We start from the raw sequence: 13,149 nt of genomic DNA on the forward strand, positions 1-13,149 counted from the left end.
CTAACCATTCTTATTGGAAAATGAACCCGTAAAAACATTGTAGGGGATGTTGAAACATTATCAAAGCATCTGTCAGCTGCGTGTAAATACGCCACACGTCTTATTAGCACTAATACGTGCTCAGATAAGGCGTGGGCTGTTCATCTGATGGCGTAGGAGCCGACCCGTGCATTATGAATGCGCAGAAAGTGATGGAGCTGCGTGCGGCAGAACACAAGTCGCCCGCCGAATATGGCGAGATGGCAATCGCGGGGGAGATTAACGTTATCGGCGCCGCGCACGCCTGCATCCGATTCGCCTCGCAACCCCCTCCATTATGCAATGCCGCTAAACGCTGAATAATGGTTGCGTAATGACCGGCGGCCATAAAACGCACTATGGATGGCCACTCGACTCCTTTTGCTGGAGTATTTAAGCGGGCTAACGCAGCGAAGTGAGGGATGGATGTCTTCTTTCCCTGGGGGAGGCATCCATTATTCGTTTTCTGATACGCTATTCTAACCTGGTTGTGTTTCAGATGCATTCCTTTTGTACAGGACTGTCGACAAGAGGGAGGTTCAGGGAGGTCTGATCCATTCTGGTTTTGGTCTGTATCACGTTAAGACTTGAGCAGAAGTGAACCAAACCGCACCAGCAGCGTTCACTTGCTAAAGGACCAAGACCACAGCAGTCCAATTGTGTTCAAACTTGACCAAATGAACTGTATCAGAGTTTGTTTTAACCGAACCACACCTGAATCCTGTAAAAGTAGAATTTGCAACACAACAAGGTGGAAGTTCTGACATCTGACATTCACTTATTTGGTGCATACCAAGGTTCCGATGATGGCGTTCACCACACCAGAGGTCCTTTTAATCAAACCAAACCGGACAAGTGTGAGCACAGAATTTGATTCTATGGTCCAGACGGAGATAAACCGTGACAAGAGGGTGGTTAAGATGTCTGGTCCATGTCTTTGGTCCATATCGAGTTAAGGCTTGAGCAGGCAAAGCCAAACCGGACAAATGTGAACACAGAATTCGGTTACCTGGTCCAGATGAAAATACGCTGCAACAAGAGGGTGGTTCAGATGTCTGCTCCATGTTTTTGTTCCATATCTTGTTCACAATTGAGCAGAAGTGAACCAAACTGCACCAAAGTGCAGTCGCTGGAGGACTCAGACCAAATGTGTTCGCTTTTTTTCACTCTTGACCAAATGAACAGCACCAGTTCCTTTTTTTAGTTAGTTTTAACCGAACCACGCCTGACAAGTGTGAACACAAAATTTGGATGGCGATATGCCGCAACGAGAGGGCAGTTCATCATCTAGAGGACCTAAACCACCCAAGTCAGCTTGTTTGGTGCGTACCTGGGTTTGGAGGATAGTGTTCACACTTGACCAAACAAAGCACACCAGAGTTCCTTTTAATCAAAACAAACCTGACAAGTGTGAACACTAAATTTGGTTCTCTGGTCCAGACGGAGATATGTCGTGAGAAGAAGGGGGTTCAGACATCTGGTCCCTTTTTTTTCGACAAATTGTGTTCACACTTGAACCAAACTGCACCAGATTTCACTTGCAAGGGGAACGAAACCACCCCTGTCTGTTTCGTTGGTGCGCACCAGGGTTCGGATGATAGCATTCACATTGAAATGAAACATATGAACCGCATCAGAGTTTGTTTAACTGAATCAATCCTGACAAGTGTGATCATAAAATTTGTTCTTCTGGCCCAAACAGATATATACAGTATGCGGTCAGATATCCGGTCTTTGTCTTTGTCAAACATCAATAATTTTCTATTGGATGGCATCAGGGAGTAACGAGGGGCACGCAGTTTACGTGTTGTGCCCACAGGGTCTCACGTTGTCATTGGGCGGCTCGTCCTCGTAGGCCACCTGGATGCTGTAGGCCAGGAAGCAGAGAACGGCGCCGATCCACAGCAGGATGGAGAAGCCGCCGAACAGCTGGCGGCAGAACTTGACCCACTCGGGCGTGGTGGGCGGCGGTGTCAGGGCGTTTGGCCCATCCCTGGCCAGAACCTCAGCGGCTTTAGCATTGGTGAGGCCCTGCGAGAAAGAGGAGAAACAAGAAGACTATCAGAGTGACAGAGGTGGCAAAAGTGTTCACACGCAATAATAATCATAACCAACACCTGTACTTAAAGTAAAAAAGTACAGACTCTGAAATGTACTTAAGCACAAAAGTAAACATTTTTTTTTTTCATAACTTGGCACAACGAAAAAAACTCACATAAAATAGTTTACCTCTTTTATTAACCTAAATGGGAAAGAAGAGAACAACGTGTTGTACGTGTTGTTGTTTTTCTTAAACCAAGTGCGTTGGCCAAACTTTTATGCTATCAAACTAATGCATTTTCATTGTTTTGCTAACTCTGTGAACTGTGTAACAAAAAATGTTGCATTAGCTTATGATAACAACTGAAAAAATAAACTTGTGAATCCGCCCCATATTCGCAATTCTGCATTCGCGCATTCACCGATTCATAGATGATTTTTTTGGAATCTGTCCTCCATTATTTGCTAGAAAAACTCCCTTGTTCCCTGTTTTTGTTCTCAGGCCAAAACTACAAAAGTACTACTTTGGTGGCATCTTGGTGCCAAGGAACTGTTGAAGTGAATTGAGGAACTTCATTTGGACCAAAGTAGTCCTTTGCTGCCATATTGTGGCATCTATATGCAATTAGTACACACCTTTTATTGGGGTGTCAAATACAGATTTTCACAATTCGCAGCAGGACTATGTCCCTGCAAATATTTAATTTTTTTTTTATAAAGAAAAATTGCAATGAACAGCATAAAAACATAATAAAACATAATAAATGAGCAAATGCAAAGAAATAAACTAGTTTTATGAAGTGTAATTACTGTACATTGAGACAAGCTGAGTCTCAACTGTAGTATTAGATGTGTTCCTTTAAGGGGTGTGGCCTAGTGAGTGACATCAGGAAGTGCATTTCAGCATTAGGATGTAAGTTCCACCCGACAGTGGCCCCTTGTGAGTGTTCTCATTTTGCACATCGGCGACTGTGGCTCTCCTTCCCCACATGAGAGGGCATTACAGTACCTTTATTTGCTCCATTTTGTTTTTGCTTCACTCAAGCACCGGCATACATGTATATTAAATTTGTTTGTGTTTCAGATTTTGCCTTGCCACACAAAGCAAAAAAAAAATTGTGTCAGCTTGTAACTCAACAAACTCATGTACTGGGGCATTGGTAAATCAATGTACCACTGTAGAGATATACCACCTGAAAAATCTACATGAGTACAGTAACAAAGTATCTGTACTTTATTTCTTTGCACCACTGTGTAGTGGAGTACTCCTGCCTGGCCCGTTTAACATCCCAAGTGTCATTAAGCAGGCGACACTTCCCCCGCACTGTAAAACTGCTACATGTAACTTTATTGAACATTTTGTACTGATTTTTTTCGCCTAATAAAATCAGGCGGGAAATATAGATTTGCCTCGGTCACATTGTGTGCGTGTGTGTATGTGTGTGTGTGTGTGTGTGTGTGTGTCATACTTTGATTTGCAGACAATCCTCGTGAGAACTCATCGACTGCTTGGCTTGCGTTTTAGTGTGTCAACACATCAATTGTCTGTCTGGAAGCTCCCCGACGTTTTTTACGACAATCTCATCCGCAAAAAAAAAAAATTTTTTTTTTTAAATAAATAAATAAATAAAGTATGTGTGATTGAGGGAGAAAAGATAACCAAGGTGAATGGGAACACTCTGGAGCATGGACCATACAAGTGTGGGTTTGTGTGTGTGTGTGGGTGTGTGTGTGTGCGTGTGCGTGTGTGTGTGTGTGTGTGTGTGTGTGTGTACCTTCGTAAGGTCCAGTCCATATCGCTTGCACAGGTCATCCGCTGAGATTTTGTGGTCATCCTGCAAAAAATTAAGGTCATAGTTCGACCAATCAGTTCATTGATCCCACCCACTACCGCCTTTTTGATTGGCAAATGAATCTGTTGTGTCACACGTACACTTTCCATAGCGCTTTTAGTGGTGTTTATATGGCACAGCAGCCCTGTGAAATAGTGATTAAATAATTCAAAATGCCATTAAATAATCAGAATTTAGATTTCATAAATAAAAACTCCCTTAAATTATTAAAAATGCCTTTGAATAATTAATAATGACTTACTAATACTTAATTAAGAAGGTCATAGAATATAAATAAATCAGTCATGAAATACATGATTATTGAACAGGTTGCATTAATAGAAATTCTATTCTACCATTCAATTTTTAATGTGTCAATTTCATCAATAATTTTACAATTTAAGTGAGTAATTTACTTTTAATTATCTACTACTACTTCGCATTTATTTACTTTTGCCAAGATTAACTTTGGTGCACACTGAGGAATGTACCTTTACTTTTTTAACATTTGAGTGATATGGTGTGAAGGGTATATAGTTTCAGGATGGCAATTTGACTAACGGTCCTTACTAATATATATATATATATATATATATATATATATATATATAGAGAGAGAGAGAGAGAGAGAGAGAGAGAGAGAGAGAGAGAGATGGATATATATATATTTTTTTAAACTGTATTATTATTTTGTATGTTCATATCATTTTATATTTCGATTATACTGGCAGTACAATACAGACATGCAGATATACGCGGAAATGTAGGCGACGTCACAACTCCTCAGCAGTAGTCATTCTTCACAGAGGATAAAGGATATATGCCTGTGACTACTGTTACTGTATATAATCTGTCTACATGTGTTGCTCCAAAGTTTGTCTCCAAATATCTGTTGCTTAAAGAGTTATAACATGGCAACACTGATGCTATTCATTAGCCTTTCTTGTGTTTTGCATTGCTTGTTAACATGAAGCTGACTTTCCTAAGACAAAGCTATGTGGTTGTTTTCAATACACAAATTGTAATGTTCTTTTTTTTTATGTTTCGTTTGACGGTAAACTCCAACTTGGAGTGGCAATAAACAGCTTGAAGAACTATTCACTATCTGCCAAACTGCTGCTTGTTGAAAAGTGAGCTGAGTTGAGTTGACTGGCCACCATAGAGTGCTTGGGGCTCAAATTTGTGCTCACAACTCAAAGCAAAAGGTTGTCGAGTTGTATTTGGAAAAACCCGTAAATCAGGTCCCTCATATCTCAAGGCATCACTGTATTTTTACGGTAAATATTTCAGTACTGTAAAAGCCATATTAACACATGCTACCAACAATCGACTCCACACAATCGACAGGATTCCTACTGATCAAATTATCGACAAATGGATTGTTCAATACTGACAACAAAGAATGTAAATGACGACACTTGTCCATTCTAGGAATTAGGCGGTTGACTTTTTACATAAAAATTCAGTCACAGAAGTATTGAAGCGTTCCAAAGGTCCACTGTACTGTACACGCCAACCATAAATCATGTTGACAGACAGCCAAAAGCTAGCAATGACAAGGACAGGCTGACGAAAGCCGAACGCAACACTTGTCAGGATCCTCGCCACCAAAAAGGTCCGCCTGACAAGCGACGCATCATAAGATGGCCGACCGAGAAAAAGTGAGGCCACATTTCACGCTGGCATTTCTGACAGAAGCTCCGAGAGTCACCTCGTGCTGCTGGTGGCCCACAAATTATTCAGCGTCGAGTACAAAGCAGCCCAGCCAGAGGGCGCTTGGTGGGTGGGGTTTACGGAGTTGAGTAAGGGGGATCTCTGCTGCTCGGGTGGCAGGCCACTTGCTTGTATTTACGAGTCTTTGTAACGTGTGTGTGTGTGTCTGTGTGTGTGTGGGGGGGGGGGGGGGGGGGGGGGTTGGCAGCCAGAAGCCGTTGGGAGTCATTCTGACAGCAGGCTGAATGCTGAGAGTCAACACTAATCTACAGCGCAAAATGCTAAATGCTAATCTGATTAGTACGCGTATTAGCGGCGATGTCAGGGGTCAACAGATTAAAACCCGAAACTTCATGTTTCGGACAGGTTCGCTAGGAAAAAGGAAAAAAGAAAAATACTTTTTTTTTTCTTTTAAAGCTGATGTTTTGTTCGCTCTAACGCTTCTCGTTTTTGATAATGTGTGTGTTTTTCTCAAGAAAAGTAGGGAAAAACATTGGGCCTCATACACTAATAAATGCAAAGAAATATTCTTACTCTGCGCAACAGTTGAGCGTATAAGCGAAATCACCGTCAGATTCATGACACGTACTTACCGGCCAATTTTCATCGCACTACCGTGCGTCTCTTAGTGAATCAGAATCCATTCTAAATGATCTCCTCATGCCCACGGCACTCCAATCTGCATAAACCGCACCACTAACTTTCAGACGCCTTGCCAAGTGCAGTGGAAAAAGGCTTGTATATACAGCATTGTTTATGTCGAACAAACTATTACTTTTGTAAGGGCCTGACACGTATCAGTTTTGGAACATTTGGACATTTTACGGGAAAAGAACAAAAGCAAAACCATTGGCAAAAAACACAAGGCGGTAACTTATATAGCACTTTAACTACACCATCACGGTGCCCAAAGTGCTTTACAGATGCTCACACGTTCACACAGCAATGGGCGACTGCCGCCATGCAAGTTGCTGCCAGGGGTTCAGTGTCTTGCCCAAGGGCACGTCTGCAGCCCACAGTCAGACCCAGAATTCGAGCCACCGCCCCTTGGGTTACTAGAAGAACCACTCTACCAACTGAGCCACACCTGCCCCTAGAAGTGTTATTGTTACAAAATTTCCACTCCAATGTTATACATAACCAGCTCAGCCACAAGGGGATTTATGAGAATGGTATCTACAATTTTATAGATAGCTAAATTTGACCTTTTATATGGATCAAATGCTAAATGCTTATGCTATTAATGAGCGTTACGAAGCTTACCAAGGCCACCTCCTTCTTCAGCTCATCTAAATCACGATTCTTCTTCCTCCTCTTCTTCTCTGCACCAAACTGCAGGGACGAAGACGACATCATCATTATCGTCGTTGTCATCATCACCATCATTATCGTCATCATCACAAGTGGGGTTACTATTTATTATATAGTATTTTTTGAGTGGTTTACCTTTTTCGTCTAATATTTTAGTAATTTTTGGTATAGCATTATCAGATTTTTATTTAATCACGGTGCGGTATAAACATGTGCAAAGTAAGTGTCAACTACTTTATATCAAATTCAATTGAATAATCTTCAGTATCTCCATCCAGCCATCCATTTTCTGAGCCGCTTCTCCTCACAAGGGTCGCGGGAGTGCTGGAGCCTATCCCAGCTATCATCGGGCAGGAGGCGGGGCACACCCTGAACTGGTTGCCAGCCAATCGCAGGGCACATTTAAACAAACAACCATACGCACTCACATTCACACCTACAGGCAATTTAGAGTCTTCAATCAACCTACCACGCATCTTTTTGGGATGTGGGAGGAAACCGGAGTGCCCGCAGAAAAGCCACGCAGGCACGGGGAGAACATGCAAACTCCACACAGGCGGGGCCGGGGATTGAACCCCGGTCCTCAGAACTGTGAGGCAGACGCTCTAACCAGTCGTCCACCTTCAGTACATTTTAAAGCAAATTTATTTTATTATAAAAAAGAATGGACACCTTGTACAATGAAAGATAATAATATTGATCTATAACAGGCGGCTCGGTGGTGAGCGTCTACCTCACATCGAATGTTTTACGAACTGTCCCACACAAAATGTGTCTGTGACCCACATTTGGGTCGCGGACACACCAGTTTAGAATCCTCTGATTTATAGGTTATGATATTTCCTGGATTGAAAGAAGAATATCATTATAATGCCGAATAGAAAGAAGATTTCCATTTATTTTTATGTTAATACTGTAGCTATTTTTTAGTCAGTGTCTTGTGAATATTTACACTTTCCCACATCGCACGTGAATGAGAGAAAAAGCTCCTCACACATGCTAATAATCATCACCAGAGGAACACAGAAATCACCTGCCACTGTCAGTCTCCGCTCGTGCACTGCAGCGGCCAGGAGAAGATGGGCACAGAGGGAAAAGTAATCAAACGGAGGCAAAGAGGGAGCGCCGAGCCCGAAATGGCGTCTGGTGGAACAATTCTTCTCCAAGATTACCCCCCACACCCCACCCTCCTGCCATAAAGCTAAATGGAATAGGGCCCGATGGCAGCGAATAAAAACACAATTGCGTCATTACGCAAATAAAAATCAAGCCGGGAACGATATTTTCCCATCTCATCCTGAGATGTTAAGTGTGTCGGAAATAAAGATAAAGACAGGCAATGGTAAGCTTTTTTGTTTTCCAGCTAATTTACTTTCAGGAAAACAACACATTTTGCTTTCGTATTTGTTAGCGCCCCATTGAAATGGTTTTTTTTCATTTATTTTAAAAAAACATTTTTTATTCAGCCAGTTTCACTTGTCAACCTGAAATTTGGTAGGCATGTCTATCACGAGTAGACCCACAAAAGTCTCAAGAACCCATGCCAGAAAAGACAGGCGAAGTCTGCTATTTTGTCCCAAAAAGACTATTTTAGGGTCCTTTAAAAGGAATTCCTCGCCACCTATCGCAGAAAGACCCACAAAAACGTATGAAGAAGCCATGCTATAAAACCAACAGGAAGTCTGCGATTTTGGTTTGAAGCAGTCCTTTTAGTTTCTTTTAGGTCATTTCTATGGGTCTTCCGAAGGCAGCTCCATCTCGAGATTTGGTCCGATTGCAACCAAATTGGTACCACATGCTTGACAGACATTGCAGGGCAGCAAGTTTTGGCGAGTCATCATAAAACATCTAACTATAGTTAGTCTCATTAGTGGATTTTTTTTAATTTAGCCCCTTAAGCCAAATTGACTTAGCAACCTGAAATTTGGTTCAAATATTTGTTATGGGTAGACCCACCAAAAAGTCTCAAGAAGTCATGTCGTAAAACGAACAGGAAGTCTGCCATTTGGGCTTGAAGCAACCATTTTAGGGTAATTTTCTTAGGTTACAGTTATGTGCCCATAATAGTTAAGCAATCATCCAATGTGAGAGGAGATGCTGCATGAAGACATTTCTTTGTCTTTTTTTTTTTTTTTTACACCAAATACTTCCCAAATGAGCACTCTTGGTCTTGTGGAATTTCCCAGATGTAGAACGAATAAAGGCTTATTCAAGTCTTATCTTCCCTCCCGACAAGTAGCCCTGAATCTCCACAAGGGAAATCATTGAAAAAGGCCATTTGAAGTTGAAGTTTGACCATTTCCTGATTGGCCAGCATTTTCAGGCCCTGCTCGAGCAATCACTGGACAGTCTCACATGTCAATCATCACAGCAGCACCACTGATTTGTAAAAAAGTGTATTTTCAAAACGGGAAACCATTATTTTATGACAGAGTATATATATATATATATTTAAAAAATCCTTAAGTTAAAGTGAGTACATTTTGTTAAATACAACAAAAGTTGCAACCTTTGCCTGATTTAACAGTTATAAAACTACAACCAAACAGCTTTAACAAGCGAATTTAAATCTGAAGGACCACTGAATATGATGTTAACATCAGAATGTTAGCGCAAACATATACATTTAAAAGTCATGCAAACTTTAAGTGATAAACATTTCAACGCTAATATAAAGCATAGTTCTATTTTTAATACTTAGGAAACAACTATGTATGTGCAACTATTTTTATGTCAAATATTGTTGTATTTTCCCCAAATATTTGTATATTTTATTTGGTGTATAATATTTGGTATTTTTTATCTTTTGAGTACTTTTTTGGAACAAAAATAGAAAACAATAATTTTAAAATATAAAAAATATAAATATAAATATTTTTGTATTTCTCACCTCAAATTTTAGTTGTTGAATCAAATATTTTTTCATTCAATATTTTTAACCCATCACAGTACGGTTTAAATGAACTCGCTGAAACTTTAACAAACACAGTTTTCAACACAAATTTGGGAAAATAAAAATTACAAATCCAAGGTCCTATTTAACACTGGCGGCACGGTGGGCGACTGGTTAGAGCATCTGTCTCACAGTTCTGAGGACCGGGGTTCAAATCCCGGCCCCGGCTGTGTGGAGTTTGCATGTTCTCCCCGTGCTTGCGTGGGTTTTCTCCGGGCACTCCGGTTTCCTCCCACATCCCAAAAACATGCATTAATTGGAGACCCTAAATTGCCCGTAGGCATGACTGTGAGTGCGAATGGTTGTTTGTTTCTATGTGCCCTGCGATTGGCTGGCAACCAGTTCAGGGTGTACCCCGCCTCCTGCCCGATGATAGCTCTAGCAGCCCGCGACCCTAGTGAAGAGAAGCGGCTCAGAAAATGGATGGATGGATGTTTGACAGTTGCTGGATTTGAAGATATATAGTAGAGAAAGAACATTCAGTCTTCTTGAAAATTAATAGCCTATGTTTGTATAAATGCTTATGGGCTTTTGATGAAAAGTATGACTGCCCTATTAAGTCTAGTACTTTCTATAGTTTTTTGTTTTTTTTAATATTGCAATACATTGTTAAAGCCAAATGTCTTACTGTGTAACCAAACCAAAACAACACCAGCCGCGCATGCGTACTCATGTTTTGAAGCAAAATGTGTTCACCACATGTTACCAGTTTGACAGTCCGCCACCCATACTCGACTTACGTTGCCTAATAAAGTCACTTTGTATTTATTGAAATGACTTCTATAATGTGACAGATATTTTAACAACTTCATTGAAGAAAGAAAGATAAGAACTTACCCCTTTGCCCATGTCGGACGTCCACGAGCCAGCGGCTTAAAAAGTGAAGCCGTGCACTCAGACCACCCCCACCACGTGTGGCTTTTTTGAAGGCCTAACACCACATTCTCCCCCCACCCCTCTTCCCCAACTCACAGGGGTAACCGGAGCCACGCTGCCACCCAGTCCACCCATCAGGCTCACTCATTCCCAGCTCCCCTCTGGAGGGGAGAGGGGTGCTACCTACACCGGCTTGAAAAGACCCCCAACACACACACACACACACACACAAACATGCCCGCTCGTCACAACAACATATCATCAAACTGAGCTGTCAACACATGAAAACAGGCAGCAGGCACCAATGTAAACATTGTAATACAATGTAGTACTGTATAGTACTTTATAGTACTGTACTACAGTAGTTACTAGTAATATGTGATACTGATATACTGTAGATCCGACAACAGATAGATAAAAAACCAGTGTGGACAATATCAATGATTTTGAATAATTGCTGTGAATGCATTAGGAAATGTGTGTGATCTGAATTACAGTAAGTGTATGAAGTGCTTTGGTATTCGATACCAAGTAAATCGCAGATACCGATACTTCTTAATAATGAAGGTGGATGCCTCATCAAATTACTGAATTTGAATTAGATAGAGTCACTGATGGAGTAGTGGTACACTCACCTGACTTGTTGCAGGCAGCGTGGGTTCAGTTCCCACTCAGTGACGGCGTGAACGTGAGTGCGAAGGGTTGTCCGTGTCTATATGTGCCCTGCGACTGACTGGCGACCAGTTCAGGGTATAGTCCGCCTTTTGCCCAAAGTCAGCTGGGATAGGCTCCAGCGTCCCGCGACCCTAACCAGGATAAGCGGTGTTGAAAATGGATGGATGGATGGATGAATTCGATAGATCAGGAATTGTAATTTTTTTTTAGCAATGAAGGTAAGACGCATAGAGGACAAGGAGAGACACAGAGGTCTCAGAGGACAAGAGGAATTGAGTAAGCTCACGTGGAGACTGAGGCACCGCTCATGACATATACCTTTTACCTCATCTATGATGAACACTCCGGCCTACTATGCAACTGTATTTTAGCTATCTACTTTGAGAGTCGAGCATTTTGTGAGGTGGTACGTGGTGTAAAAAGTTTGAGAACCACTGTGGTAGAGGTAATATCGAACTGATAAATTTGAATAATTGTTCATGAGTTTAAAAATGCAAAAGCAAATACAGGAACAGAATCGCCAGTCCCGATGCTGATCATTTTTAATCATGAAGGAAGATGTCATCAAGTTGCTAAATCTGAACTAATTTTGGTGACCTTTAAGTGTTTTTGCAAGCTGATACCAAGTAAATACAAGCACAGTGTTATCGATACTGATGATAATACCGATACTCTTTATAAATGACAGTGGATAAGTCCATTTTTGATTTTCATGAGTGTCGTTGTGATGCAATACCAACTAAAAACAGGGAGAGTATCGCCGATAACGATACCAATACAGTTTGAGTAATCAAGGTGGATACATCATCAGATTGCTAAATCGGAGAGATTTTTAATGAGATTTAAGTGTTTTTGTGATCCAATACCAAGCATCACCGATAATGATATTTTCTAATACTGAAGGTAGATGCATCCTCAAATTGGTAAATCTGAATTAATGTGAAAGACCTTAAAATATGATTGTGATGAGTTAAAACCCAGAACCTAACCTAAAAAAGTTTATATCATTTGAAAATACTTCCTTCCTTATTGACTAACTACATCCCAATATCAATATTTTACGCATGACTAACTACTGACCATGTCAATGTCTTATTCATGACAAGACATCACAGCATCCATCCATTTTCCGTACCGCTTCTCCTCACTAGGGTCGCGGCCGTGCTGGAACCTATCCCAGCTGACTCTGGGTGAGAGGCGGGGTACACCCTGAACTGGTCGCCAGCCAATCGTCGGACACATAGAAACAAACGACCATGCGCACTCACATGCACACCTATGGGCAAGTTAGAGTCTTCAATTAGCCTACCATGCATGGTTTTGGGATTGTGGAAGGGGAAAAAACGCACACAGGCATGGGGAGAACATGCAAACTCCACACAGGGGAGGCTGCATTTGAATCCAGGTCTTCAGAACTGTGAGGCAGATGTGCTAAGCTGTCACCCACCGCTCCAGTGTCAACAATATATTTAGAATGCTAACTCATCTTTCATCTTTTTCCCCTTTTGGGCCACCCTTGTGTCCACCCTCACCTGCACTAAACCACTGTACACTGGAATAGACCAATATGTTTATTGTGTAGGAACAGAGTAATAAAACACAAATAATTTGAATTCTGGGACCACATTTTTTGTATTTGTCAGTTATTAGACATGCCCTGCGATTGGCTGGCGACCAGTTCAGGGTGTACCTCACCTCCCGCCTGAAGATAGCTGGGATAGGCTCCAGCAC

General features: G+C 41.4%; 1 protein-coding gene across 3 annotated transcripts in view; it reads right to left on the minus strand.

Annotated features, from left to right (window-relative positions):
* atp1a2a (ATPase Na+/K+ transporting subunit alpha 2a) overlaps window positions 1–10,780 on the minus strand; it is a 71,018-nt gene extending 60,238 nt beyond the window's left edge. For 2 of the 3 annotated variants that reach the window (XM_061694292.1, XM_061694291.1), the window contains exons 1-4: window positions 10,705–10,780; window positions 6,867–6,935; window positions 3,834–3,893; window positions 1,846–2,049 (exon numbers count right to left, since the gene is read on the minus strand). In XM_061694292.1, the coding sequence (XP_061550276.1) occupies window positions 1,846–2,049; window positions 3,834–3,893; window positions 6,867–6,935; window positions 10,705–10,716 (345 nt within the window). In that variant the 5' untranslated portion in view covers window positions 10,717–10,780. Of the gene's footprint in view, window positions 1–1,845; window positions 2,050–3,833; window positions 3,894–6,866; window positions 6,957–10,704 lie in introns of those variants that run through there. The other variant, XM_061694290.1, reaches the window with a different exon arrangement.
* Between the last annotated feature and the right edge of the window lie 2,369 nt (window positions 10,781–13,149).

The sequence above is a fragment of the Phycodurus eques genome, chromosome 13, assembly GCF_024500275.1.
Source record: "Phycodurus eques isolate BA_2022a chromosome 13, UOR_Pequ_1.1, whole genome shotgun sequence".
Classification (NCBI taxonomy): Eukaryota; Metazoa; Chordata; class Actinopteri; order Syngnathiformes; family Syngnathidae; genus Phycodurus; species Phycodurus eques.